The sequence below is a fragment of the Eschrichtius robustus genome, chromosome 16 (assembly GCF_028021215.1).
Source record: "Eschrichtius robustus isolate mEscRob2 chromosome 16, mEscRob2.pri, whole genome shotgun sequence".
NCBI lineage: Eukaryota > Metazoa > Chordata > Mammalia > Artiodactyla > Eschrichtiidae > Eschrichtius > Eschrichtius robustus.
The window spans coordinates 41,863,191-41,889,023 of NC_090839.1; the positions used below are offsets into that span (position 1 = coordinate 41,863,191).

The 25,833-nt window shown below is 45.0% G+C and overlaps 1 protein-coding gene across 1 annotated transcript in view; it reads left to right on the forward strand.

Moving 5' to 3' along the window:
* Positions 1–25,833, forward strand: part of ISM1 (isthmin 1) — a 77,734-nt gene that overhangs the window by 35,530 nt on the left and 16,371 nt on the right. Inside the window, exons 2-3 of the mRNA XM_068524828.1 lie at positions 14,316–14,555; positions 23,538–23,802. Of these exons, the coding sequence (XP_068380929.1) occupies positions 14,316–14,555; positions 23,538–23,802 (505 nt within the window). The remainder of the gene's footprint in view (positions 1–14,315; positions 14,556–23,537; positions 23,803–25,833) is intronic.

Here is a 25,833-nt window from a genome sequence, read left to right on the forward strand (position 1 = left end):
GGAATCATATGTTTTATCTGGATTGTTCAACATTTCATTTGAAAGCTTCATTGATAATATTCCATTCTATAACTATTGCATGCATACACCTTCCTTATACGTTCTACTGTAGATGGCCATTTGGGTCCCTGTCACTTTCAAAGTTCACCCCAAATGCTTAGCAAATCTCAGGAGGAATGTGATGACCCCAAGAGCTAATATCCAAAGCGATAGTTTGGAACCTGGCTCTTTGTGACCTACTTTCTCCATTCTCTGCCTCATCTGGCCCATCGAAATAACTCCCATAACGTTTGCATGAAGTGCTATGCGCCATTTCATTCCTGTCTTCTTCCATCACGAGTTTGCTGCCATTATTGTAATTCAGCCTCATTATACCAACTGTTTTTGTTGACCAGCACTAACTGGACCTGCGAAGTCATCAGCCTGCACAAGCCAAGCAGCTTTGGGCTGGACTGGTATCTAGATAAGAGTTTTCCTAAGAAAATGCGGCCAGGACCCCCCTACCAAACAAAGTAGGGGAGCAGAGTTGAGGATTAAATCAACAGTGCACTGCAGGCCAGTGTGCCTGAACCAGGCCTCTTGGACCTGTTACCTGGGCGAGGGCTGCAGTTGGGGGAAGATGGGAACTCCAAGGTGGCTGCAGATCCTTTTACTCTAAATAAGACCTCCAGGAGAGAAATTAGGACGGCACCGCGCAGTGGAAGGAACGGGACTGTGGTGCCTACTTGCCAGCCAGGGGCCTCTGGGATTTAATTTCTTTCTCCCTGGAACACCAGTGCTCATGTCTCCTTCAAAGGGACGTTGTGAAGATTAGATCTAACTTCCAGTGCCTGGCCTGGGTGATAGTGTGGTTTCTCCCAGACATGTCCTGTGTGCTCAGTATCTTCCATTCACCTCTCGAGATCCACCTTTCACCCTTCTCCATCCTAACTTGTGCCTCAGATGTGTGATCGGAATGTATCCCATCAACGGGCTCCCTTGCTCTGGAGCTTCTGTTTGGACTTGGCCAATGGTGAAGGTGGCAAGAGAGGAGAGGAAGAGGAGAGGGAGGTTGCAGTATTTAGTAAGGCCCCCGTGCACGTGTGCATGCACACACACACACAGCCACACCTCTCTCTCCCTTTGGGGAAGAGTAACCTCTCCCTTTCCTTGCCTCTTCAGGCCTGGGACTGTAAGATCTCCCTGGCTTTCCTGGCCATACTGTAGCATCTTTGGTGGTTTCCCGCCTCTTTGTCCAGACATCTGTCAATTGTTCTTTCATTAAGCTCCCTTGGTCACCCACACATACCTCAGTGCCATCCATTTGCTGCCCAGATTCAGATGGATACATCCTAGTACCGTGATGTTTATCCTGGGGAGAGTAGTAACATGTAAACACGTTCTCTATCGTACCCCCCTTTCATGACCATCCCCAAAAGAAAGCCCCTGAGAAACTTTCTCTTCTCTTTCCTTGAAGCTCAGCTAACTGAGTTCTAGTGGAAGAATGATCTTTGTTGAGAAAAAAACTAGTAGGTGCTTTGTTTCTCTAAGGTCAGAGTAGGAAATTGTATGGGGGAAGGGAGGTAATAAAATGGTTGAAAGCGGGGGAGGGGGGGTGTGCCCTCTGCCATCTGACACTTGGCCTTCTGCCCTCCCCAGTAAAAGGAGAAACCCACAAAAAGTCCTGCTCACAAACTGTTCTTCTCCATACTTATTTCAGCTTGTTAGTGCATTGGACCGGTATCTATTGATAGATAGGGGTCTTTTAGAGAAAATGAAAGAAGAATATGTGGTGATTGTTAAAGATTCAGTAGACGGTGAGTTGTGGAATCATAATTAGAAGTATGGATCATTTTACTTCCTGACGCTGAACTCTTTCACTCCTAGAGAATTTCCCACTTTCTACCTGGCATTTTATATGTAAGCATTTCTTAACTTCCCCACTGGAGTCTGAAGTCCTTCAAGACAAAACCTTCTCCAAATATGATTTTCATGATGTTAAAAATGTCTCATATAAAATGAATACATGTCAAAGGTTTATTTAACTAATTAGTGAGGGAACTAGGGACATGCTAATTCTAGTTCAGAGCATGTGAGGAACAGATATTTATAAAATTAGTGAGGAAAATCATGACAAAGTAAATTTGCGAGTTAGAAGAAAAACTGGTTAATGTCCTATAGGGCAATAAAACAGTAAGCTTTGAGTTATTGTTTCTTTTTCTCCCAGTTTTATTGAAATGTAATTGATATATAACATTGCATGAGTTCCAGGTGTACAACATAATGATTTGATATATGATTTTTTTTTTAATTAATTTATTTATTTGGTTGTGCTGGGTCTTAGTTGTTGCATGTGGGCTCCTTAGTTGTGGCATGCGAACTCTTAGTTGTGGCATGCATGTGGGATCTAGTTCCCTGGCCAGGGATTGAACCCAGGCCCCCTGCATTGGGAGCGCAGAGTCTTAGCCACTGCGCCACCAGGGAAGTCCCGATATATGATATATTTTGAATGATTAGCACAGTACGTTTAATTAACATCCATCACCTCACATACTTTCAATTTTTTTCCCTTGTGATGAGAACTTTTAATGAGTTATTTTTTCTACCAGACCAAAAAAAAAAATTTATATGTCTACAGGGTGAAAATCTCCAAGTTAGCATGTAACTTTTAGCCTAGGCCCTAAGCAATAGTAAACAATAAGTGAAACAAAGGTCCATTCTCCTAGAAAAGTAGGACAGGCCTGTCATACTATGCCCTGCTATGAACTAATCAACTTGCAATCATCCTTTTGCTTTATTTCCAAGTTTTGGATCATTTCTCTTAACAAGGTGTATGCTGTTCAACTGTCTCATCCCAACAAGGCACCTGGCACAAAGTGTTGTGTTGGTCAAAACATCCGTTTGGTTTTTTCCATAAGATGGCTCTGGTACCGTTTAGTTGTCTTTAACTTCATTCGAAACAATTTTGTTAGATTGTATTGTGACAGCTGTCATATTAGCGTGCATTTAAAAAAAAACTTACCAAAAGTGGTGAATTTTTGTGTAGCCATTTTAATATTGAAGATGGGGAAAAAAGCAACATTTTCGGCATATTATGCTTTATTATTTCAAGAAAGGTAAAAACGCAACTGAAACACACAAAAAAAGATTTGTGCAGTGTATGGAGAAGGCGCTGTGACTGATCAAACATGTCAAAAGTGGTTTGCGAAGTTTCGTGCTAGAGATTTCTCGCTGGACGAGGCTCCATGGTCAGGTAGACCAGTTGAAGTGGATAGAGATCAAATTGAGACATTAATTGAGAACAATCAACGTTACACCACGCGGGAGATAGCCGACATACTCAAAATATCCAAATCAAGAGTTAAAAATCATTTGCGCCAGCTTGGTTATGTTCATCGCTTTGATGTTTGGGTTCCACATAAGTTAAGCGAAAAAAACCTCCTTGACCGTATTTCCGCATGCAATTCTCTACTGAAACATAACGAAAACGTTCCGTTTTTAAAACAAATTGTGATAGGCGATGAAAAGCGGATACTGTACAATAATGTGGAATGGAAGAGATCGTGGGGCAAGCAAAATGAACCACCATCAACCACACCAAAGGCCAGTCTTCATCCAAAGAAGGTGATGTTGTATATATGGTGGGATTGGAAGGAAGTCCTCTATTATGAGCTCCTTCCAGAAAACCAAACGATTAATTCCAACAAGTACTGCTTCCAATTAGACCAACTGAAAGCAGCACTTGATGAAAAGCGTCCGGAATTAGTCAACAGAAAACACATAATCTTCCATCAGGATAACGCAAGACCGCATGTTTCTTTGATGACCAGGCAAAAACTGTTACAGCTTGGCTGGGAAGTTCTGATTCATCTGCCATATTCACCAGACATTGCACCTTCAGTTTACATTTATTTAGGTCTTTACAAAATTCTTTTAATGGAAAAAAATTCAATTCCCTGGAAGACTGTAAAAGGCACCTGGAACAGTTCTTTGCTCAAAAAGATAAAAAGTTTTGGGAAGATGGAATTATGAAGTTGCCTGAAAAATGGCAGAAGGTAGTGGAACAAAACAGTGAATACGTTGTTCAATAACGTCCTTGGTGAAAATGAAGAACGTGTCTTTTACTTTTACTTTAAAACTGAAGGAACTTTTTGGCCAACCCATAGATGCCCAGAAAGTGTTTGTTGAGTGAATCTATAAACAGAACAAAACTCCATCCATTTATAGAGAAAGATTAGCCAAGCTAAGTCCAGGGCCCACAATCACATCAGCTGCCAGCTTTCCAAGCAGGGATCAAACAGTTTCCCTGGAGGAGAACAGAACAGGAGTCCAAATAAAAACAATCTGTATGGACAGGTGGGAAAGGGAACCGGTCCTGGTGGTGTACAGCTTTCTCTTCACCCCAGGCTATAGTTGGTCTATGATGGCTCTATAATTGTTTTATAGTGTCAGTAGGGTTTCCCTAATAAATGAGCATTACTAGTTTCTGAGAGCCAACAAAGCCATACAGGTGCATCATGAATGTGTGAGGGAGAATTGTTAAGTCTCAGCTCCGAATCTTTGAAACACTGACCTTGGAGCTGTTAACAGAGCAGCACATGTAAATGATGGAAGCAGTAGGCAGGGGGATGTTTTCCAACAGATTTGACCCAGCTTTGAGTCAACAGGTAGAAGGATGGGAGAAAGAAGGAAGCGTGGTCGACATTGAAGATAGTATTTGCACTTCATGCATTTAGAACCATCACATTTTTGTTTAATTTCCCCACCCTCAGTTTGATGTTTTTAGCATTTGGTATCAGGTTTTTTTCTTTAATTGTTTGAGAACATTTTCTCCAGGACAAGTGTCTCTTGAGGCTTCCATTCCTAGGAGGTCAGAACTAGATGGATTGAGAGGTTTTCTCTAGTTCCCATCCTATGTCACCACACCCATTTTACAGAAGAAATAACTGAGGTCCTGTTATCAGTTAGCTTTTGCTAACTGATATCAGTTAGCTTTTGCCATGTAACAAACCACTCTGAATTCATTAGCTTAAAAGCACAAATGTTTATCATTTCTCACGATTCCATGGGTCAGCTGGGTGGCTTTCCTAGTCTGGACCGGCTCAGCTGGGGCCAGATGGTCTAGGATGGTCTCCATTTGAGTGACTGGTCATTGGCAGGCTGTTCAGTCTGGGGTAGATTGTCTCTGTTCCACATGTCTGTCCTCATCCCACAGGCTAGCCCAGACCTTGAGATTGAAAAGAGCAATAAAAAAAAAAAATTAAAAAAAAAAAGCAAGCTCCAAGACACATTTATCTCTGCTTATCCATCAGCCAAAGTAAGTCACATGACCAGATGCAAAGACAGTGTAGGAGACAACTACCCAATGCATAGATATTTACAGAAAGAGAATCTGTGGACGTTTTTACAAACTCTACCAATCTAGGTGCAAAGGTACAGGAACTTGCCTAAGCTTATAAAACTAGGTAGGGGCAATGCTGAGACATAGACCGGGCCTCATACCTCCTAGCCTAGGACCCTTCCTCAACACCATGAGCCCTTCTCTAGGATTCCAAGGTTAAGGTCCAGTTCCCTTTAAAACCTAGTTTAGAGGCACTTGGAGCAGAAAGATTTGTGGTAGGTTTCAGTGATGGGTCTTAACTTTGGGTGTTGAGAGAAATCCATCTTCTTAATTAAAACAATAAGCTGGGCAAGGGTCCCCAAGGCCACCACCACCCCCCCCAGGCCAGTCTGAACTCTGCCAGTCTTTGCCCTTCAACTTGCTTTCCAGGTTCTGCCTCGTGACAGCGGACGCCAGCCTTGACTTGGCCTTGGGTGCCCCCCAGGCCATGTGCAGAGGCGCAGAATCACTGCAGGGGGCATTCACCTTCGGGGTCTCCTTGTCCTGGGAGACAAGGAGAGTCCCCAGGAGTCCTCCAAGGGAGGAGACAAGGAGTCCTCCAAGGGAGGACTTAGATAGTTAGGCCATTTAGGCACGCTAATAATTTGGTACCTCTTCAAACTGGGCCCCAGAAAAGGATCTGGATAGCTGCCGCTCTGTTTTCCTTCCCAGATATGGAGAAAGCACAATTTGAAAAATCCACAATAATCCACACTCATTAAATATTTGCTCAAAGTTTGACTTAGAGGGGAGGCTGAGCTCCACGTGGCTGAAGCCCCCTGGTGGCCACCCTTGACCTGTTCCTTATAGCCCTGAGCAAGTTAGTGCTGCCCTCAAATTCAAATACCCCTCTCAGCAGACAAAATCTTCCCTCAGCTTACTGGGGAGCAGGTTTGTCTCACACCCCAAGAGAATTTATACAAGCGTCCCTTCTAGGCAGTTCCACCATTTGCCCGGAGAAGGAGACTGGAAAATATAATTTCTCCATCCCCCTCTGTTGGCAGAGATGGTTTAGATGATGGCTGAAGTTTTCTTTAGCCAAATTGGCTTTCCAGCCTTGAACTCTACTTCTCACATGTTTTCTTAGACTTAAAAGAATAATTTGCGTCTCGTTTCTGTTCATTCTTTAGCCTAACAGGACATAAAGGAAATGGGGCCTGGGTGGTTCTCACTCTGTTTTCTTGGCCAGCAGTGGAGAAAGTACAACTTGAAAAATCACCAATAATCCGCACATTTTCAAGATCAAAGCTGTTTACAGAAGTATCCGAGACGAGCTAGTGGGGCGTTGACTTCCATTTTGTCAGCCGGCCCCAAGAGACTTCGATCAAGGAGAAAGCACAGGGGTGGGAGACCCACACCAGCGGCCCCTTCCCCTGTGGAGCCAGCTCCCTGCCCAAGTGCAAGGAGTCGGCCATTCTTCATTCCTTCCAAAGCATCGCCTGAGATCATAAGCAAGGTCACTCCCAAGCCCTAGAGTAAACAGCCTTCTGATACATTCTGCCCCCATAACAGAAGATTCCTCAGCTATTAGTCAGACTTTCAACAGAGGGCTCCATTCCCAACCAAGATGAAACACTCCTGCATTCTTGAAACACGATGTGCCTATGTCACTAGCTGCCAGGATTGTCTTCAGGTTCCGACAGCAAAGATTGAAGCACAATTCTGGCCACTTCCCTCTGCCAGGAATTTGTATTTTCCTGCAAAGGGGCATTGCATGCTCATGCTTGCCATAAAATAGAGCCACGGATATTTGCTCTGTTCCTGCTGCCTGAAGGGGTGTGATTACCATCACACACCGGTAGAGAGAAAAGAAGGTAGCTGACCTCCCCATCGGTGTGTTCAACAGCGCGGGGACCTCCCCATGGATCCTGGTTCCTCCTCTCCAACACTGCACTGAATAAGCCTCCACCACCCCTGCTTCCGTTCCTGTGATCACCATCTCTCTGCCATCTTCCCAAGCCCTAAGAAAGAGCGCACCCCCTGAGAAAGCAGGTTTTCCCGTCTGAAATTCACATTGTTCATTCTCCTGGTTTTCTCTTCCTGGGAGCGCTTGCTCCCTAGCCATGTGTAAAGATAATCAGAGTACCCTTTTATTCTTTTTTTCTCCCCAAACAGGGAAATTTTTGCTCTTCCCTTTGAAATACCACCCATGGCATCCTTGAACCTATTTTTAGACGTGTGGAAATATTCCAGACAAAAATCGATGCCCGACACAGATAAAGCCCCAAGTGTGTTTATCGTGGGGAGAAGAATATCGAGTGTTTTAATGTGGAAGGAGTGTGGCCATATGCCTGTGTGCAGCATGGCTGCCTTTAATCTGGAAAAAGGAAACAAGCATTGTCGATAATAATATGCAGATGTCCAGCCCCAAATGAGGACATATTGCTAATTAGCTATATTGTTAATATATTTTAAGGAGAGAGGCTGCAGTGACGTTAATTATAATCTTTGTTGTTTGTTGTTCAAAGTCTATGAGACCAAAAGCATTGCTAATAATATCTTCTTTAATATCCTCAATAGAAGATTCTTGGATTTTTTTTTCTTTAGAATCCCACATAAAAGCCACATTAGGGGTAATGAGGCCTGTAGCCTGAGCCTAATTAAAACAAAACCTAACTAGGCCCGTGGCCATCATTATCATCAACTAGTACTTATTGGGTGCCCCCCGAGCTTGTGGAATTGGAGGGTGTGGGGTTTGAGATTGTAGATACGGCCTGTTCTTTGCCCTCCAGAAATTTGCCATCCCTTCTGCCTCCAAGAAGTCTGCCTTGTTGTGTTAATCTGGGAGTAGTTACCACAGCCTTAAAAACAAAAAAAGCACTAAAACTGTCCAAGCCAGCCACAATTTGGTACTAGCTTGTGCCTCTTCTGGAGGTTCTGGAAGTGGTCACATCAGCCCGGTTTTTCATACTCTAGCCTTTGGTTGATGTTTGCGGAACAGGGCAGGTGGCTGGCTGCAGACTTGGGACAATGACGCTTAGCACGCTTCTTCCAAAGGTGGACCCATCGCCCGTTTTCACACCTTGATTGTCCCCCTCGAGCTGATCGCCCTAATTTCCCCTGTGACTTGGTTCTCCCAAGAACCCCTCCCTCTCTCTCGCTCCTATGTCAAATGACCAGCTGGCAACTCTGTCCACTGTGACCATGCTGACCTTGATGTGGCCGTGGTGGTCCACCTTGGTCACAAGGACAGCCAAAATGAGCGAGTCCACGCCGCAGGGGCTAAGGGCATTTGCTGGGCATCCTTGGTCTTGGGCCAGGGATGTCCTGGGGAGAAAGGACATGAATGACAAAGTGCCTGGGCTTGTTATCTTAGAAACTGTACCCGGTCTGCAGATGAGAGGTTTTCTCTTCTCAGCTCATCTTCACAGAGCTTTCCCAGGGGCATCCAGGGCCAGCCGATGAGAGCCAGGGAGGCGATCCCCACACATAAAGCTTAGCAAGACTCCAGATGACCCAGAGAATGCCACTGGGGAAGTGGGGACCTAATGGAAAAGTCACAGTACACTAGGATAGAAAGCTTTCTGACCGAAGGCTGGTGGGTCCAGACGTCTGGGTTTGGGCCTAGCACTTGTATTATTTACTCAGTGATCGCTTTACTAAGACAGCAGACTGGCACTGAGCCTAACACCCACTCCGTCCCAGCTCTGATAGCCTTTGGGCCTCTGCGCCAGGCCCTGGGAGGTCTCAGGGAGTCTGCACCCACCGTATCTTTTGCCAGGATCGCAGTGTTCGCTGGCCCATCTCCCCCTCTGCTCTGTGCTCTTCACCTGCTTCACGGGCTTCATTTTACCTGTGTTTTTCAATCTCAGTTCAAACTTTATTTCCTTAGACAAAACTCTACTTCTTTTTAATACAAAGGTTCAAAGTAAGGAGTTTTATAATCCCTACCTCGAATGGGGGTGATGGTTTTTCTGGCTTCCTCTCTTTTATGAGTATCATCATAGGCTCATGGAATGTCATAGATGCAATTTATGGCAGTCAACGGCAACCTTTTTGTTTTAACGCCCAAATTGTCTAATCCTGGTGCAGGGTGGGCCCTTCAATCTGGCTCCCGTCTTCTTTCAAGAGGACACCATTAATCACTGAAGTCCTCCTTGCTTTCTGACTCAGCAAAATATCCCAAACTCACCTTGATTTCCCTGCCCAAGCTCTGGAATCAGCCATTTGTCCAAGGAGCTCTGGATTCTTTGAGGGCAAAGTCCTTGAACCTTAATGATAGTATTTTTGGATAAATTAAAGGAAATATTACATTACCCAGTGAGTAATAGATTTGAGAAATGTAAGGTATAGATGCTGAAACAATAGAAGATTCTATACGTATGCAGAGAAGGGGGTAGAGGGCAGATTTGGAAAAGGATATTATGAAAATTAGCAGCAGAGCTGAGCTGGCTGCCATTGTGAAGGTCATGGTGATGATTCACTATATGCCCTGTTGGTACCTCCTTCAGCTGAGGATGGTACCCAATCTTGAGTCACTTTGCTGAACAGGGCTTTTCCCTTTTTATTGGTGGTCACAGCTCTCAAATTAGAATCAAACAGGGAACATTGCTACTAGGGCTGCAGTATTGTCAATACTACTGTTTGTATCAAGGGTACAAGAAGTTCAGAGGTCATCATTCCAGGACTAGTATGAAGGCTCTACCATGCTATCGGGGACCCCGGCTCCTCTATCTTTCCATTCAGCCACCTTTAGCCTATATCTTCAACCTCTTGCCAGTGGCATCATTTCACTTCCAACACTACTATCCACACTTCAGCCAGGAGAAAATGGAAGACAGAAAAGAGGCAAAAGGCAAACTGACTCTGCCTTCTGTCCAATAGTACCATCAGGCACCTTCCACTTACATCTCATTGGGTAGAACTGTGTCACATGGTCATCCCTAGCTGCAGTGGATGCTAGGACATGTAGTTTTAGCCAGGCACGTTGCCACCTGAAATAAACACTGAGTAAAAAAAAAAGTGGGGAATGGATATTGGGGAGGAAACTGCAATATCTGCCACAATAATACTGCCATCTAAGGCAAAACACCAGGCTGCATGAGCATGGAGCCTATTTTATAATTGCATTATTATTGTTAACATTTTACAATATTATTACTTTATTCCTATTTTAAATAAGAATAAGTTGTAAAATAATGGAGGGGCAGGAGCTATGCCCAAAGATGGGGAGCGTTAAGCAGCAGCTGGATAATTTGGCCACCATAGGTCACCTTCCTTAGCAGTGGAACACTGCATGCGTATAAACCACTAACTAGCTTTAGTTCTTCTACCTCTCTTTATTAGTAGTCACAGCTCGCAGATTAGAGAGAACGTTGCTCCTGGAGCTGCAACATTGTCACAAATTGAAAGTCAACTCAAAGACACATTGTGGGTAAAGAAATATTTTCCCAAACTGAGCAGATGCCCTCATGTCACTTGAATTTAAACAAAATGAATCCTGCAGCACCTTGGAAAGAATGGTGATATTTCTTTTCTTCAATCCCTGGACTGTCCAAAGCTCACGTCTTCAGAGAAGAATGTCTGCTTTTCTGAATAACATACAAACTGTTTAAATCTTCATTTTGAGATCCACCCTTCCTGAGAATCTTTACTCTGCTAGACTAATTAAGTGGAACTCTTGGTGAGTGAGCTTGGTCCATCAACCAAGACCTCCAGTGGGGCCTCTACAAGGAAGCTGTACAGTGGATCTTTGAGAAAGAATGAAGAAGAGGTGTTTTCCTGCCTTGTTAGCAGACCCTGTCTACTGTCTCCCGTCCCAGATTTAAATTCTTGATTACCAAAATAATGGTTACTCCCTGAATCTGGTCATTGATTGAATAAAGTGGAGCTTCATTTTATATGATTCACTGTAAGGCCCCCTCCCCCTACCGTAGAGCTTCCAGTTTCTGAACAGTTTGTGGGCATGCCACGGTTTGGAAGGAGCCAAGGTTTCCAGATAAATATGTTTTGGTAAAAATGCAAGAATAATTCAGATATTCAGAGATCCTGATTAGCATTTTTTATTTTTCCCATTCTCAGCTTCCAAATGTTGTTTGAGGGTCTGGGGGATGAGGATCGGGGAAAGATGGAGAAATGCCACAGTTGTGTGCATAATTCAAGCCAAAACGTACTTTAGCCCCCGTCTTTGAGGCAGAGACACTTGAGGCCTGAATCGTCCAGCCCAGTTGCCCTAACTCTACATTTCTCTTTTCAAGTGTAGTCACAACCCACCCTGAGTTCTCTTGACCATCCTGCTGGGACAGCATGGGATTCTCCTTATTGTCTGCTTTGTTTTACATGGAGGATTATTGAGCCACAGAGAGTTTAAGGGGTTTTCTTGGTCCCTGTCTAAGCCAGGATCACTCTGGGGTGGTGTATCTCCTCTCAGGAAAAATTCCAGAGTCAGATCAAGAAACCCATCAGATTCAGTCCTTGTTTTTTCAGCCATCTAAGTGAAATGCCAAATAAGCAGCACAGATACCTTTCCTATCTCTTCTTCTAAAATACAAGTTTTTCTGGAATTCCCTGGCAGTGCAGTGGTTGGGACTCTTCACTTCCACTGCAGGGGGCATGGGTTCAATCCATGGTTGGGGAACTAAGATCCCACATGCCATGCAGTGTGGTCAAAAAAAAAAAAGTACCAAATATAAAATAAAATATAAGTTTTCATAGTAGAAAGAGTACTTCATCACAGGGAAAAGGAAAAAGAGCTCCATTTTTAACACAGTTAAACAGTATGTCCCAGTTGCTACAATGAAGTGAGGGCTGGATTTGCAGGGGATCCCTCAAGCCATGGACAAGCAAATCCTGGGTCCCTTCTGAGACTTAGATTCCCAAAAACCTGTGCAAGAAATTCTCCATGAGAAGTCAACTGTCCTTACTAACACTGTTGAGGATCCAGGGAGAAAAACAAGGGAACAGTTTCATTCAGTTATCTTCCCCTGGGCTATGATAGAGAGGTCTTATGTTGAGGAAAGAATTAGCATGTCTCTCTCTCTCCCTCTCTCTGTCTCTCTCTCTCCATGTGCTGGATAATACAATCTCAGCATAATACATTTGGCCTCTTTTGCACTGAGCAGTGCCTGGGGATGGCAGGGCAACTCCCCCTAGGACGATGTGCCAGGAGATGAAAACATGGCAGAAAGGTGACAGGAGAGGTGAACAAAGACACTGCCCCTGGCCACATCTCCTGAGCAAAGAGGCAGGGCAAGCAAAGACATGATGAAGAGCAGCCCGCTTCCCCTGCCGTAACTGTACATGTTAAAGAAGAGACAGCAGACATGCTTCTTTCTAACTCAGCCTCTTCTTGGCCTCTGGGAACATTCACAAACATGGTCTCTGCACAAGTGAGTTTATTCCTCGCAGTCCCATGTCTGTTTAAAGAGAGAAAAATCCATCCCCGCAGGTCAGCTCTCTAATAAGATCATTACCCACTGCATGTGTTTCATCCTCAGGCCATTCTTGACCTTGGGTACTCAGAGTCGGGAGTGTTTTGATACCAGGTGTAACCCCTTGACTGGGTCAAAGACACTGCTGTGAGAGGGGGCAGGGTGTGTGTGTGGAGGCAATGTGCTGGAATATTCACTCCAAAACCCCCAAACATGCCCAAGAATAACAAGAACATTAACCACTGACCCAAACACTGGTGAAATTCTATCTCCACATCTCCCTCCACCAGTAAATGTGAAAATGCTATCCCTGAAGGGATGGAGGAAACATCCAACAAGAGGTCCATGAAGAATGAGAGCAGAAGAAGGGCTGGTTTGAGAAAGAAGTCCAGCAACTACTACAGTCTTCAGTCACTGGAAAAAATTTCCCCTAGTGACAACTAAACACAGACATTTTTCGCTAGTTTGGAAAAACAACAGACTTGGACTTTTCTTTCCGGGATAAAGACATTCAATTTCAGAATGCCTTTTTGTCACTTTTTCTTGGCCTGTCTCCACCTCTTCATCCCCATCTTGGGTCGTTCTCCCTTCCTTCATTCCAACCCAGCCTCACTGCCCTTCTCTGTGTTTCTCAAATGAGACAAGCCATCCCTATCTCAGGACTGTCTTACTTGCTGTTCCCTCTGCTAGAATGTTCTTACCCCAGATAATTACAGGTGTTCAGGTTTCACTTCAGATGTCACCTTCTCAGGAAGGTCTTCCCCAGCTACCTATCTAATGTTGCCCTGACCACTCTCTGTCATTTTCTTCTTCCTTTTCTTCTTAACAATCACCATTCTCTGACCTGATCTTACTTATGTGTGTATTTATTGTTTATTTCCCCCAACTAGACGTACTCTCTAAGAGAATAGGACCCGTGTCTGTCTTGTTCATGGCTTTCCTGTGTCTAGCATGTGGTTGACACTTGCTGATTGTGTGGATGAATGGATGGATAAATGGATGGAAGGATGGATGAGTAGATGAATGAAAGAACTGAAGGAAGGAGGAAGGGAAGTTAAATAGGTTAGTGAGTGGATGGATGAAAAAATGGATGGATGGATGGATGGATGGATGGATGGATGGATAGAAATAATCAATGATTTGGCTAAAGTATTTTACCCAGTTTGGTCAGATCATCTGCTGACCCACACCAAAGGAACAAACACTGGATACTGGGGCTATAACTCAAGCCAGAGTGGTTAATCAATTGAAGCTGTGATAAGGAAACCATAATTTGATTCCAGTTCTAAATGAGCACATAGTCTCCTTCAAATTAGCACTTTTTGTTGATATGCTTTGATGTTTGATTAATATCCCATCACACATTAGCCCTCAGAAAATTCCCAAGTTGCAGGCTAGGAAAATTTCCTGATGATTTAGCTTTTTGAAGATAGAAAAACTAAGCCATGGAAGGAAAACAAGTTGGGAATACCATCCTGGCTTAATTCCAGCCCCTGGAATTGTCCTTGTCCTGAATTTTTAAGGGTGGCATTTCTAAATCATGCTTCTCCTATTTATTTGTTCATTTGCTTGTTTGTTTGTTTTAGAATAACCTCAACATGGAAAGTGCCTCGACATCAGAAACCAGCTCTCCTCTCTCCAAAGAAACATCAGGGGAGCATTCGGACCACCAGGCTGCACACCAACCATTCCCCAGACAGCAATTCCAGCAAGAGGCTGGGCCCCCTTCATTGCAAAGAGATGGCCCCAGATCCTTTCTCCTTGATCTACCAAACTTTCCAGATCTTTCCAAAGCTGATATCAATGGGCAGAATCCAAATATCCAGGTAATGCTTAGCAACTGAAAGGTGAAAGAAAATGAAACAGCCCATGTCTTTGTTTCCTGATCTGATTCCAAAGCAACTGCTGCCTTACCTCACTTTTCTCCTTGACCCCTTAATGAATCCTGCTGACAATCATGTTATCTCTATAAGAGCAGTGTTGTATTTCATCTGTGTAACACCCTGGATTGTGAGATGCAGCATTATTTTATCAACCACTGAAAAAAGAAAACAGTGCTAATTAGAGTATGACACACCAATGATTATAAGATACTTCCTGATTTCAGAGCTGTTGAAATGTAAAAACAGGGACTTCCCTGCAGGCCCAGTGGTTAAGACTTTGCCTTCCAATACAGGGTGTGCGGGTTCAATCCCTGGTCAGGGAGCTAAGATCCCACATGCCTCACAGCCAAAAAAACAAAACATAAAACAGAAGCAATACTGTAACAAATTCAATAAAGACTTTAAAAATGGTCCACATCAAAAAAAAAAAGAAATGTCAAAACAAAACAAAATAATATGCCCTGAAATTGATGAAATATGTTAGCTATAGGGAAAGGCCAGTCAGACATATGAGTAGATGAGGCAGATCATAGTGTGATTTCTAAGATGCTCAGGAAGACACTGTCTCTCAAATGTCTCTCTAGCTTGCCTTAGACACCAGAAATCCCTTTAGGCACTGACAACACTACAGTTGCTCTAAAGTGTAAATGACTGATAAAAAATTTTTGATAAGAGGAAAGGAGGTGATAACAGAAGTTCCTAGGAGAGAGAGGAATACATATCACTAAGATGGGATGGGGTGAAGCTGAAGGAAATGGGAGGTTAGGAAAGAGGTACCTGGAACTGAAAATAAGAACTCTCATCTGCACTGAAATAGCACAATTTACTTTACACAGTAAAGGTGGATCCGATTTGACTCTCCCAATACCCGCATGGAGCCCACATCATTCCTTCAATATTATCAGTAATGCAACTGACTCTCAGGAAGTTCCCATTTGGTTTTCCCAAGGCCACATGGCTAGTAAACAGTAGTTGGGGCTCAAATCCAGTCTCTCAGGCTCCCAAAAATACTCACCCTACCATTTTGTGTTTCAAAAACAAAAACTCCTCATTTTGAATTTTGCTTGTGCCTCCCACTGTTTCTTCCCGGAGACGGTACCCATGGCGGCCAAGGGCAGCTCGTCCCCCTAGGCAGCCTGGCCCTGTACAGCCCGAGTCCTCCAGTGACTGCTTCCATACTTTTAAGTTTATCCTCAACTCTTGTCATTGGAGGAAGGGCAGCTTGTCCTTATTCTTTCTCTGCATCAAATTCCAATTAGCTTCCATGGCAGAAAGTTCCTGAACCTGACCTTGGAACAATGGATCCATAATTAGGTTAGTGGTCTCACTCGCAAGACTAACGCTGTCTGCGTGACACCCTTTTAGATCAGATTTCCTTGGCCAGAGTTGTTTTGCTCCTAACACCAGTGTTGTTGTGACTACTGAATGTCCCTGAGAATACACCTCAATGCCATGTTAGCTTCTGGGAAGTTAAGAAATGCAAGGTGTTCTCCCTCCAGGAAATGACGTAGGTGTAAAGATCCCGGCTACCACCCAAGACAGTGCCAGAAGGATTGTGGAGACAGAGGCAGAAAAAGCGCTGCGTTCCATGGAGGACAGACCTGAATAGATGGGACATTTGGGAAGATTAGGGCAGGGCAGCGTTGAGGGTACATAAGTGAAAAATGTTTCGGAGGTCACTCTTTGACAACCCATGTGCTGAAATCACTGCATGGACCAATTAATATTTCCAATAGGTCTTGTACTGTTCTAATTGATTAATGGGGAAAACGGGCCTTTCAATCCATTGCCCTCTCTCTGGGAACTGGCCACATGGCTCTCTGATAAAGAACAAAGGATCCACTTGGGGGAGGTGCAGACTGGCAAAAAAAGGCACAGACATCTCCTTACTGTTGCTCAAAGAGGCTCCCCATCACGCCTTCATTGACAGGAAGTGATTTTTCCTTGTTGATAGATTTTACGGTTCTAGGACTAAACCACCCTTATCCCAAGGATGCTTAGATCATGCCCACAACAATTTTAGGTTTGCTGTAGCTTGCATCCTTTTTTCAGAGATGGGAAATGTCGTTGTGGGGCTTAATGCTGAGCTATTAATGTAGTCGATTTAAGAGTTACTAATATAAACTTACAAGAAAAGACCTGGATACAGGGAGCTGGAAGGCTGCAGTCCCCTCATTAGAAATTTACTAAGCGCATGGAGCTCCACCTAGAACCGAATTTCTAACAAAATTTCTCAGGATCCCCTTTCTCTCTCCCAGATAAATCCATCCATCAGGAAGTCCTCAGACCCCACTTGGGCCTTTTTAAAACATTAACCTGACTGTCAGGGAAGAACAGTGGTGCAAAAGTGGTTGGGATCCTCAGATCTGGGGAACCCAAATGACTTTTCCATAAAAAGAAAAGGGCAACCATGAAGCGATGGATTTGTGCACGAGCTCAGTAAAGCCCCTGAGCTCGCAATCCATTTTTCATCAGAATAAGCTGTGTTGTCTAGCCAGACGCGAAGTGAAGAGTGCTTTGGAACAGTTCCGCTGGGCTTCCTGAGGGATGAGAGGGTGGTTGGAGTTTATGGGTGTGGAGAGACCTATAAGGTGAGACAAGGGAACAGAGGATAAGTGGAGGATGAGTTATGAGATCACCACACTTGAGAGTCTCCAACAAAGCCTCTTGGACTTTTATAAAATGCAGCTTCCCCTTGTGCCGTCACAAAGGATGGCAGCGGAGATGGGACAAATGGAAATCATTCGTCCTTGTCCCCTCTGAGCCCACAGCCACCTGTTTGTATAGACTTCTAACAGGTGCAAAGGAATCCCCACTTTGTCTTCACTCTGTCTCAGCACCGCCCCAGCACATACAAGATGTTTGCCTCCAGGAGCTGCTTCGGAAAGGGATGCTTTGGAGCACAAGGCAGGAAGGGGACCAGGCCACTCCTATGAGGTCCCTGTATGTTTCTTGAGTTACCCTTTGGACAGAAGAAATCACTATACCTCCCAAGAGTATAGGTTTCCCCGTAGCTCCAAATATCAGGGTTTCTGGCAAAACGGACTCGAAACGAATGAGGCTCCAACCCAGATGCCATCAGAATCAAAGACCAGGCCAGTGCTGTCCTGTTGCCCGCCGGCCAGTTGGTTCATCCCATTTCTGCCTTGCACAAGCCCTGTGTCTGTTAACCTTCCACAGGCAGTCTTGGGGGGTAGGGCAGCCTATGTTTTTTCGATCTGATGATGGAACACTGAACTGCATTCCTGTCCTTTCTCTTTCTGGAAGATTGTGAAAGGGGAGCGTTAGTGACTCAGAAAGGTGCTCAAAGAAAGACTGACGCAGCTGCTACCCCTGGGAGCCCCAGCCCTAGGTCTGAGTGTGAGTGTGTGTGAGGGCACATATATACACACAAACTCACACGCACACACATGCAGCACTGGCCGCTGTAGCCTCATGCCCCACTGCACTTGAGTAAACCAGCTCCCCGGTGGTCCTTTAAAAGATGAGGTACTTTCTAAAAGAAGGTGATGATTTTCACGTTGTCAGCCCTCGCCCCTTCCTCAGAGCTCTGGTCTTTTGTTGAAATCCACTGGTTTGACACAGGGCCCATTCAGCCAAGCAGACAGTCCCACCGGTCACCCCGGGCCGTCCAAGCATTGTCTCTCCCTGGGGAGCGGACTGAAAACAGGTGAAGGCATATCAGTGGGTCGGCTTCCGCTGCCGGGGCCCCTGGCCTGGTCTCCCCCCATCCCCTGTCAACCTGCCCCTCACCCCCACCTAGCCAGCCCTCACTGGAGCCGGGAGCTGCCCAGGAATCTGATACCCCTCTCTCTGAACTTCCCCCAGCCACCCTGTGTCTGCAAGCATTTCCCACGCTCCAAGGCTGGGGTCTGCTGTCCCCCCCCCTGCCAAACTGCCCACACCTTTCCAAAGTGACAATGCTGAGCTCTTGGGCCTCTTGACTTTTAGGAAGGGAAATCCTTTAAAAAGCCCAGCTTTTTAGAGCTTGTTTTTTTTTTAAACCCCTGAAGCCAGGTGGCCTCTGTCCCAAGTGGATTGGGCTCTCCATTTGAAGACTGGCTTCAGGCTGTGGAAGTGAGTGAGGGGGAAAAAAAAAAAAACAATGCACAAAAGAGAAAGAAATAGCCTCCAACTCCTGAACCCAATCTCCATATTAAATTTAAAACAAAACTAGAAGTTGGGGGTTTTGGCAACGAATAAATAAATAAATAAATCACTCAGGAAAGAAAGTAAATCTCCCAGGAGAAGTTCAACGTGAACTTCGGTATCCTTGGCTAAGTTTCTGGTCTGCAGCTGATGGTCAGATAGCAAAGACAAAAGTCTCTAAAATAAACTCATTATTAGGCTCACTGCATCAGTTCATGACCACAGTGGCTATTCACCACCAAATAGTTCTCTTTTCTGGGTCAATCTGAGATCTGTATTCATTTCAACCAATGTATTTATTTCTTTTCTTCCATTGAGGGAGACTCAAAAATAGTCATCTAAAGACCTTTTTTTTCCCCTCGCACAGACTTATTTACACGGCCGTAGACCTCTTGATACAATCAGATGAGTTGGCCAGGGCTGCAGGTGTTGTACGTGCTTCTACTTCTGATTTCCCCTCCTCCGTTTTTCCTAAAATCCTTTTGGAACGGCAGGCCTGGCCAAGTAAGAACCAAGAAATCTCTGTGCCCAAGAGATGGGCCCACACACTCCAGGGGACAAGCCGGTATTGTTCAGATTCTCATGGGGGCCCTGCAGTCCCTATCATGAGCTAGAGTACACCAACCTGCCCTTGGGCTCTGGTACCACTTTTTGTTGACCAGGCTTGGCCTCTATGGCTGCATGCAGGTTACTCAACCACTCTATGCCTCAGTTTCCTTGTCTATACAATGGGAATGATAACACAGCCTGTGAGTAGTACCTCTGCAGTACAATACTCTGTAGTAGTAGGGTTGTTGTGAGGATTACATGAAATCCTCCATGTGAAGCACTCAGCACAGAGACAGGAATATGGGAAGGTTCCCCAGACTGGTGGATGCTGGTTGGTGATGTCAGTGAGCGTGAAGATGACAGAGGAAACGTATAAAATAATTAAGAATCAGGAGTTTTGAGTCCAGCTCTCCACCTTCCTTGCTGTTCACCTCAGGAATGTGAATTCTCTAGGGCAGTTTCTATGCCTGAAATGTGGGTTTAACTTGTGTAGAACAAGCAATGATATTTGAACGAGCACGCTGCAAATCTCAAAGCATTAACCACACTTACTGGAGCTGCCAGAGTTGTTTTTAGAGCATCATTGGGTCTGAGAGGGAGGGATTATATATCTTCCTAGTCCTTTGTGTTCTTTCTTCGGCAATTGTCAAGGAAGAAGGGGTACATAATCGGGGGTCTAACCCTTTGCTGGAGACTGTCGTCCTGTCCCCGGATGCTCTGTGCTTTTGAGGAATCATTTCACCTCCCAGGCCTCATTTTCCTCTCTGGGAAATAAATACAAACCCAAATCTGCCTAGTCACCATAGCTCTCAAGGCTTAGAGGACCAAGTTAGAAGCTTCTAGAAGATTCTCCTGAGTTCAGAAGGTCAAGGCTTCTGTATTCCCAGTGTCATTAGTTTGTTAATCAGTTAGACTAAGAATTGTGTTAGTTTCCCAGTGGAAAGTGCTTTTCAGAGCAAGAGTAAAGAGTTTGTTTCTAATAAATGTTTAAACTCTCAAGAGGAAGAAAGAAACAGGTAATGTTGCAAAGGATTTTATCCTCCTTTCCTAATTTTGGATGGAACTCTCCAAATTGGCACCTATTCTAGACTCTCTTTCTTAGAGCTGACAAGATTCTGCCAGAAGTTGGAGTTGGGTCTTTTGGAAAAGTTCCCTTTCTTTTACTATCTTGATTCATGGTACAGAAAATTCCAGAAGAAACCATTGTACTAAAGATGCTTCAATTCTGTGTATTAAGGATGCAAAAGCATGGTAAGATCTATCAGCTTGGAAATCTGCTGTGCTCACTACCACACCTTCAGCTCATCACACCTATTATTGTTCAAGACATTTTTAGGAACAGATTCTTTGATGCTAAAGAACGTGTAAATAAAATAAGAGCAACAGGAAACATAAAACTAATCCGCACCATTCGAGAAGTCATGATTGTGCTCATTAAGTCTTTTTAATTGGATGCCTATGAAATTTCAGGCTCAAGATTACATTTCTTCATTTGATGTCTGTATGAGGTTTCCATATTCTTAACTGCAGGGAAGGGTGGATCCTAAGGTTTGTGTGTTTTTTGTTTTCTTTTTTTTTTTTTTTAATTCAGTTGGAGCAGTGGCTAAAAATGAAAGGGGAAAACGAAACCTCTAAACTGATGAGATTTAGTCATCAATATAGTTTTTGGAGTAAATTCATATTTTGCTACTCATTGCCTGGCCAGGCAACAAATCTATTTTGTTTGGATCTGAGCAGTAGTTTGCGGGGGGAAAAAAAAATCATACTGACAGTAATAGCTTAAAACATGAAATTGTTTTGATTCCCAGCTTGGAGAAATTGCAGGGCACGTTTTGTTTAGGCAATCCCTTTGACTCCAGTCTGGATACAAATGGAATACCAAAACTGTCCAGCCCATTCCCCCTTATCTCCTACCCAGAGTCTGATTTCATTACCATAATTGCAGGCTTGCCTGGCTCCTGGCAGCTTCTCCCCTCCAAAACCCTTAATAGCCTTGCAGACGATTGTTGCGGCTCAGTTGTTCTGTCTGCAGGCACAGGGGGCCTGGACTGCAGAGGAGAAAGGTTATGTCTTCAAAGGCTCGGCATCACCGCGTCACTGCCCAGCTCGGGTCTGCGCAGCCCAGCTGTGTGTTTCTTCCGCATTGCCCTTACAGCGCTGCGTGTGGGTCCAGGTCCCCATCCCTTTCCAACAACCATCCCTCCAGCAAACAGCAATGATACAGGGCAAATGATGTAATTCGTTCTTTTCTTTTTTCCTTTTCGGGGATTACTAAATGTTCCATAATTATTTACAAATATGCAAGGGATGCTTATGAGACTGGGGTAATGGTGGTGGCATGGAAGCAAGCCAGTGGTGCCCTTCTAGGCATCCCACACCAGAGGAAGAGATGCACTCGGCCTGCCACGGTCCAAGTATACTCTGGGACGGAAGGCCACACCCTTAACTTTGTGTCTGGGCCACACCCTTAACTTTGTGTCTGGACCACACAAGGCCACAGCCGAGGCCCACCATGAGCTGGGCAACTTCTTTTCAATGTCAAAGCAAGTAGAATTCAAACCTTCCCATTCCTAAAACAAAAGGAAGGGTCTGTTTGTCTCAGGGATTGGCACGACCTGGTGCAATGTGGCAGAGTGTGTCAGCAAATCTCTCAGATGTCCGGTTAGGGCAAAACTGGAAAAGCATCTGCCCAGTACATCTTGCGCTGATTACTTGGAGCGCATGTTTCTGATTCATTTGCACATAACTTATCCAGGGGGTGTTGCAAGAGCTATGCGATGGCCAAAGGAACCCAAGGAGTCTTTTATTATGTTTTTTAAACAAGTTTCTCTATGTTGATTGTCTCTCGGAGCCAAGAAGCTGCATTCTTTCAGCCCCATGACTTCCAAACTAGGCTCCATAAATCCAAGAGCAAGTTCTGACCTTGACTCTGGGACTATCTGCTCTGACCCTGAGGGTCAGTTAAGGAGTACGTGCTGGGTCTGGACTAGGGGATGAGTGAAACTCACAGCTGTGACATCCTGGACCTTGAGGACCTTGTGCTCACATCTCTACACGACTTGTGGCATCCAGTCCCACCAGCATCAGTGGCCTCTTTGCTCACTTGGTCACAGGAGGGGACACTACCTCGGTGACTGACTTTTGGAGAGGCAGTATGGCAAAGTCGGTAAGAGCATGGGCTCTGGAGCTAGACTACCCATGGCTGCCAGTTACTAGCTGTGTGACCTTAGGCAAGTTGTTAACTTCTCTGTGTGCCAGTTTCCCTGTCTATAAGAAGCTGTCTTGCAACCACTCCAAAACTTAATAGCTTAAAGCAACAACCACTGGATTGCTCACGGTCCAGTGGGTCAGGAGCTTGAGCAGGGCTCAGCCGGGATAGCTCATCTCTGTTCCACGTGGTATCAGCTAGGGTGACCCAGCTGGGCTGGAGGATCCAAAATGGCCCCCCACACAAGACCAGGGCCTCAGAGCTGGCTGGTGACTGAGAGGACTCTTTGATCTCCTTTGTGTGCCCTGCCTCTTCACATGGTGGCTCTGGGAGCAGTGGTCTAGGCTGGGCTTCTGTACGTAATGGTAGGAACATTCCAAGAGAATGAAAATGGAAATTTCAAGACCCGGTAAGGCTTGTCACATTGTCACACCTAACACATTCTACTGGATACAGTGAGTCACAAGGCCAGCCCAGACTGAAAGGGAGGGGAAACAAACTCCACCTCTTGATGAGAGGGGTGGCACACACATACCAGAATGGGAGGAATTGCCAGGGACATCTTTGGAGATCAGCAGCCACAAAGCGCCAATCAATAGAACCAACTTTATAAGGCTGTTCTGAGGATTAAATAAATTAATATATGTAGAGCCTTTAAAACAGTCCCTGGTGCAGAGTTAGTACTCAGCAAGTGTTCAGTTTTCTTATAATTATTCTTGTGCCACTTCAAGAACATACACGGTACGTGTTTACTCCTTGAGTTAAAGGCTTCCCAGCAACGTAGTCGTCAGTAAATCAGGGACCCTAGTGATACATTGCTTCCTCCCAGCCCGAGGCCCGTGTGCATCAGTTCCTTTGGGCGTCCCTGGAGGTTTTCCATTCTGTGTCACCGTGCAGCCTCAGCTTTCCTTTGTGAGGGATGCACATTTCCCTCCGTCCTCTCAGACTGTCTTCCAAGGGTCACCCGGCTTAGAGGCTGTTGACTCCTCATTGACCCTGGCCTGTTCTGAATTCTTCAGGTCACCATAGAGGTGGTGGACGGTCCTGACTCTGAAGCAGATAAAGACCAGCAACCGGAGAATAAGCCCAGCTGGTCAGTCCCATCCCCCGACTGGCGGGCCTGGTGGCAGAGGTCCTTGTCCTTGGCAAGGGCCAACGGCGGGGACCAGGACTACAAGTACGACAGTACCTCAGACGACAGCAACTTCCTCAACCCCCCTGGGGGGTGGGACCGTCCGGCCCCAGGCCACCGGACTTTTGAATCCACAGAGCAGCCAGAATATGGTGAGTCTACCACCCAGTAATATAAAATTGGTGGGGAGAATAAATGAGACGATGAGGCCCAGCGGACGTGGAGCCAAACAAAACCCCGTTTACAGTGTGTGGCTTTGGGTCTTCAATGAGGCAGACCTCATATAGACTCTGTCCGCTCTGTCCACAGAAGCCCTGAGAGACCCCCAAAGCCACATTTTTCTAGAAAGACTATAATTTTAAAATAATACCAATTATCCTAGGAGAAAATTTTTTTTCAGTTAGGGGTCTTAGAGGTTCTGCCTTATTTTTCCCAAAAATTTTCTTTTCTTTTTTCCCAAAATGACAAAATCACCGAGTTCACTTCCTCATATGTTTGACTGTAAAAATTCATACTAAAAATCAATTTAGTAAAAGAGATGTACCCCACTGTCTCCTTTGACCAGGCAACTGTGTTATGTTTATCGTAGGCAGTGGAGTGGCTCTTGGAAAACTTCATGGACATGTATGTCACGAGTTGTCAAAGCGAGGCCTCCCCACCAATAAATTTCAGGACCCCAAATTGGGACTTACAGTTTCCCCTGCTTTTAGAGTAGGATAGCTGAGATAACAAGCAATTTCTAAGTTCAATGACTTAAAATAATGAAAGTTCTTTTCTCACTTAAGCTGGGATGGGAGACAGGGTTGGGGGAATTCTGCTCCACTCAGTCATTCAGGGACCCAGGCTCCTTCCATCCTGAAGCTTCACCAACTGTGAGGGCCTGCAAATTATCCACTGGATGCTCTGCATCTGGCTGGCAGACAGTAGAGAGATAGAACCTAGAAAAGGCACACACGCTCTTAACCCCCTCAGCCTGGAGATGACACACATCACATCTGCTCAAATTCTATCGGCAAGACCTCATCATATGGCCCCACGTAGATGCAAGGGAGGCTGGGAACTGTTTTCTGTGTGTCCTAGATGAAGAGGAAACAGATTCAGAAAGCATCTGGCCAGGCTTCATGAGGAATCAGGCAGTGTGCCTTGTGTTATAATAAGAGTATTTGGTATCTTACAAATGCATCCACCATCGTGATGTTCTTGTGGTTCAGCCTCAGCAGACTTAAGCGAACACTCTATGAGGATGACTTGTCTAGCACCATTTGCATTCTCACCCTTACCCCCATTTTTCAGCAGAAAGACCAGTTGTATATTGGAGGTTGTTTCTACCTGCTAATAGATGATCCTAGGCAACTTCCAAAAGAGTAAGACCATTTTTTTCCCAGCCACATCATTTAGTTGTTCAACTGACATTGAACACGTCTTATGCCCATCACTGTGCTAGGCACTGGGAATCCAAAAATGATTAAGACACAGTCCTTCCCTAAAGAGCATCTCACCTATCTATGGACAAAAGGAGAAAAGTTAACTGATAGAGCAAAGGGTGTCACAGCAGAGATATACATCAAATGCTAGGGGAGCAGAAAGAGAGCTCCCAGACCCCACCCAATCAGGAGGCTCATAAAACCTTCTCCTTTCCCAGAAGAAGTCCAATTTATTTTCCAAGACAAAGGATTGGGAACAGTAGCCAACCTTTCTACAGCACTTGCCTTTCACAGTTCCTCCTCATAGCAGCTCTCACAGATTAGCTCATTTCATCAGCTCACTGAGGCAGGGACCCATTTTATAGATGGGGAAACTGAAGCCTGGAGAAGTTAAGCAACTTTGACCTCAAGGGTCAAGACCTAGGATCCATCTCAGACAGTCTGGGTCCAGAGTCTGTCCTCTTAACTACTATGTTATTCTGCCTCTCTGGAAAACTAAGTAAATAGCACATCTTTTAGGACAGTAAAGTGTATTTAGAAAGGGACAGTTAGATTGGAAGATAGGAATGGGAGGAAAAGGCCAGGGTGGAACTGAACCTGGGTTCAGGACTAAAGCTGAACCTGTCTGCCCAGACCACATGGAACAAGGTCTCTCTGGGTGGGGCTCAGACCCTGGACCTCAGAATCCCTCCTTTGCCCGTTAAAATTTAACACCCATCCTGAGCCCCAGCCCCTTCCCTATATACCAGTGGCTTTCCA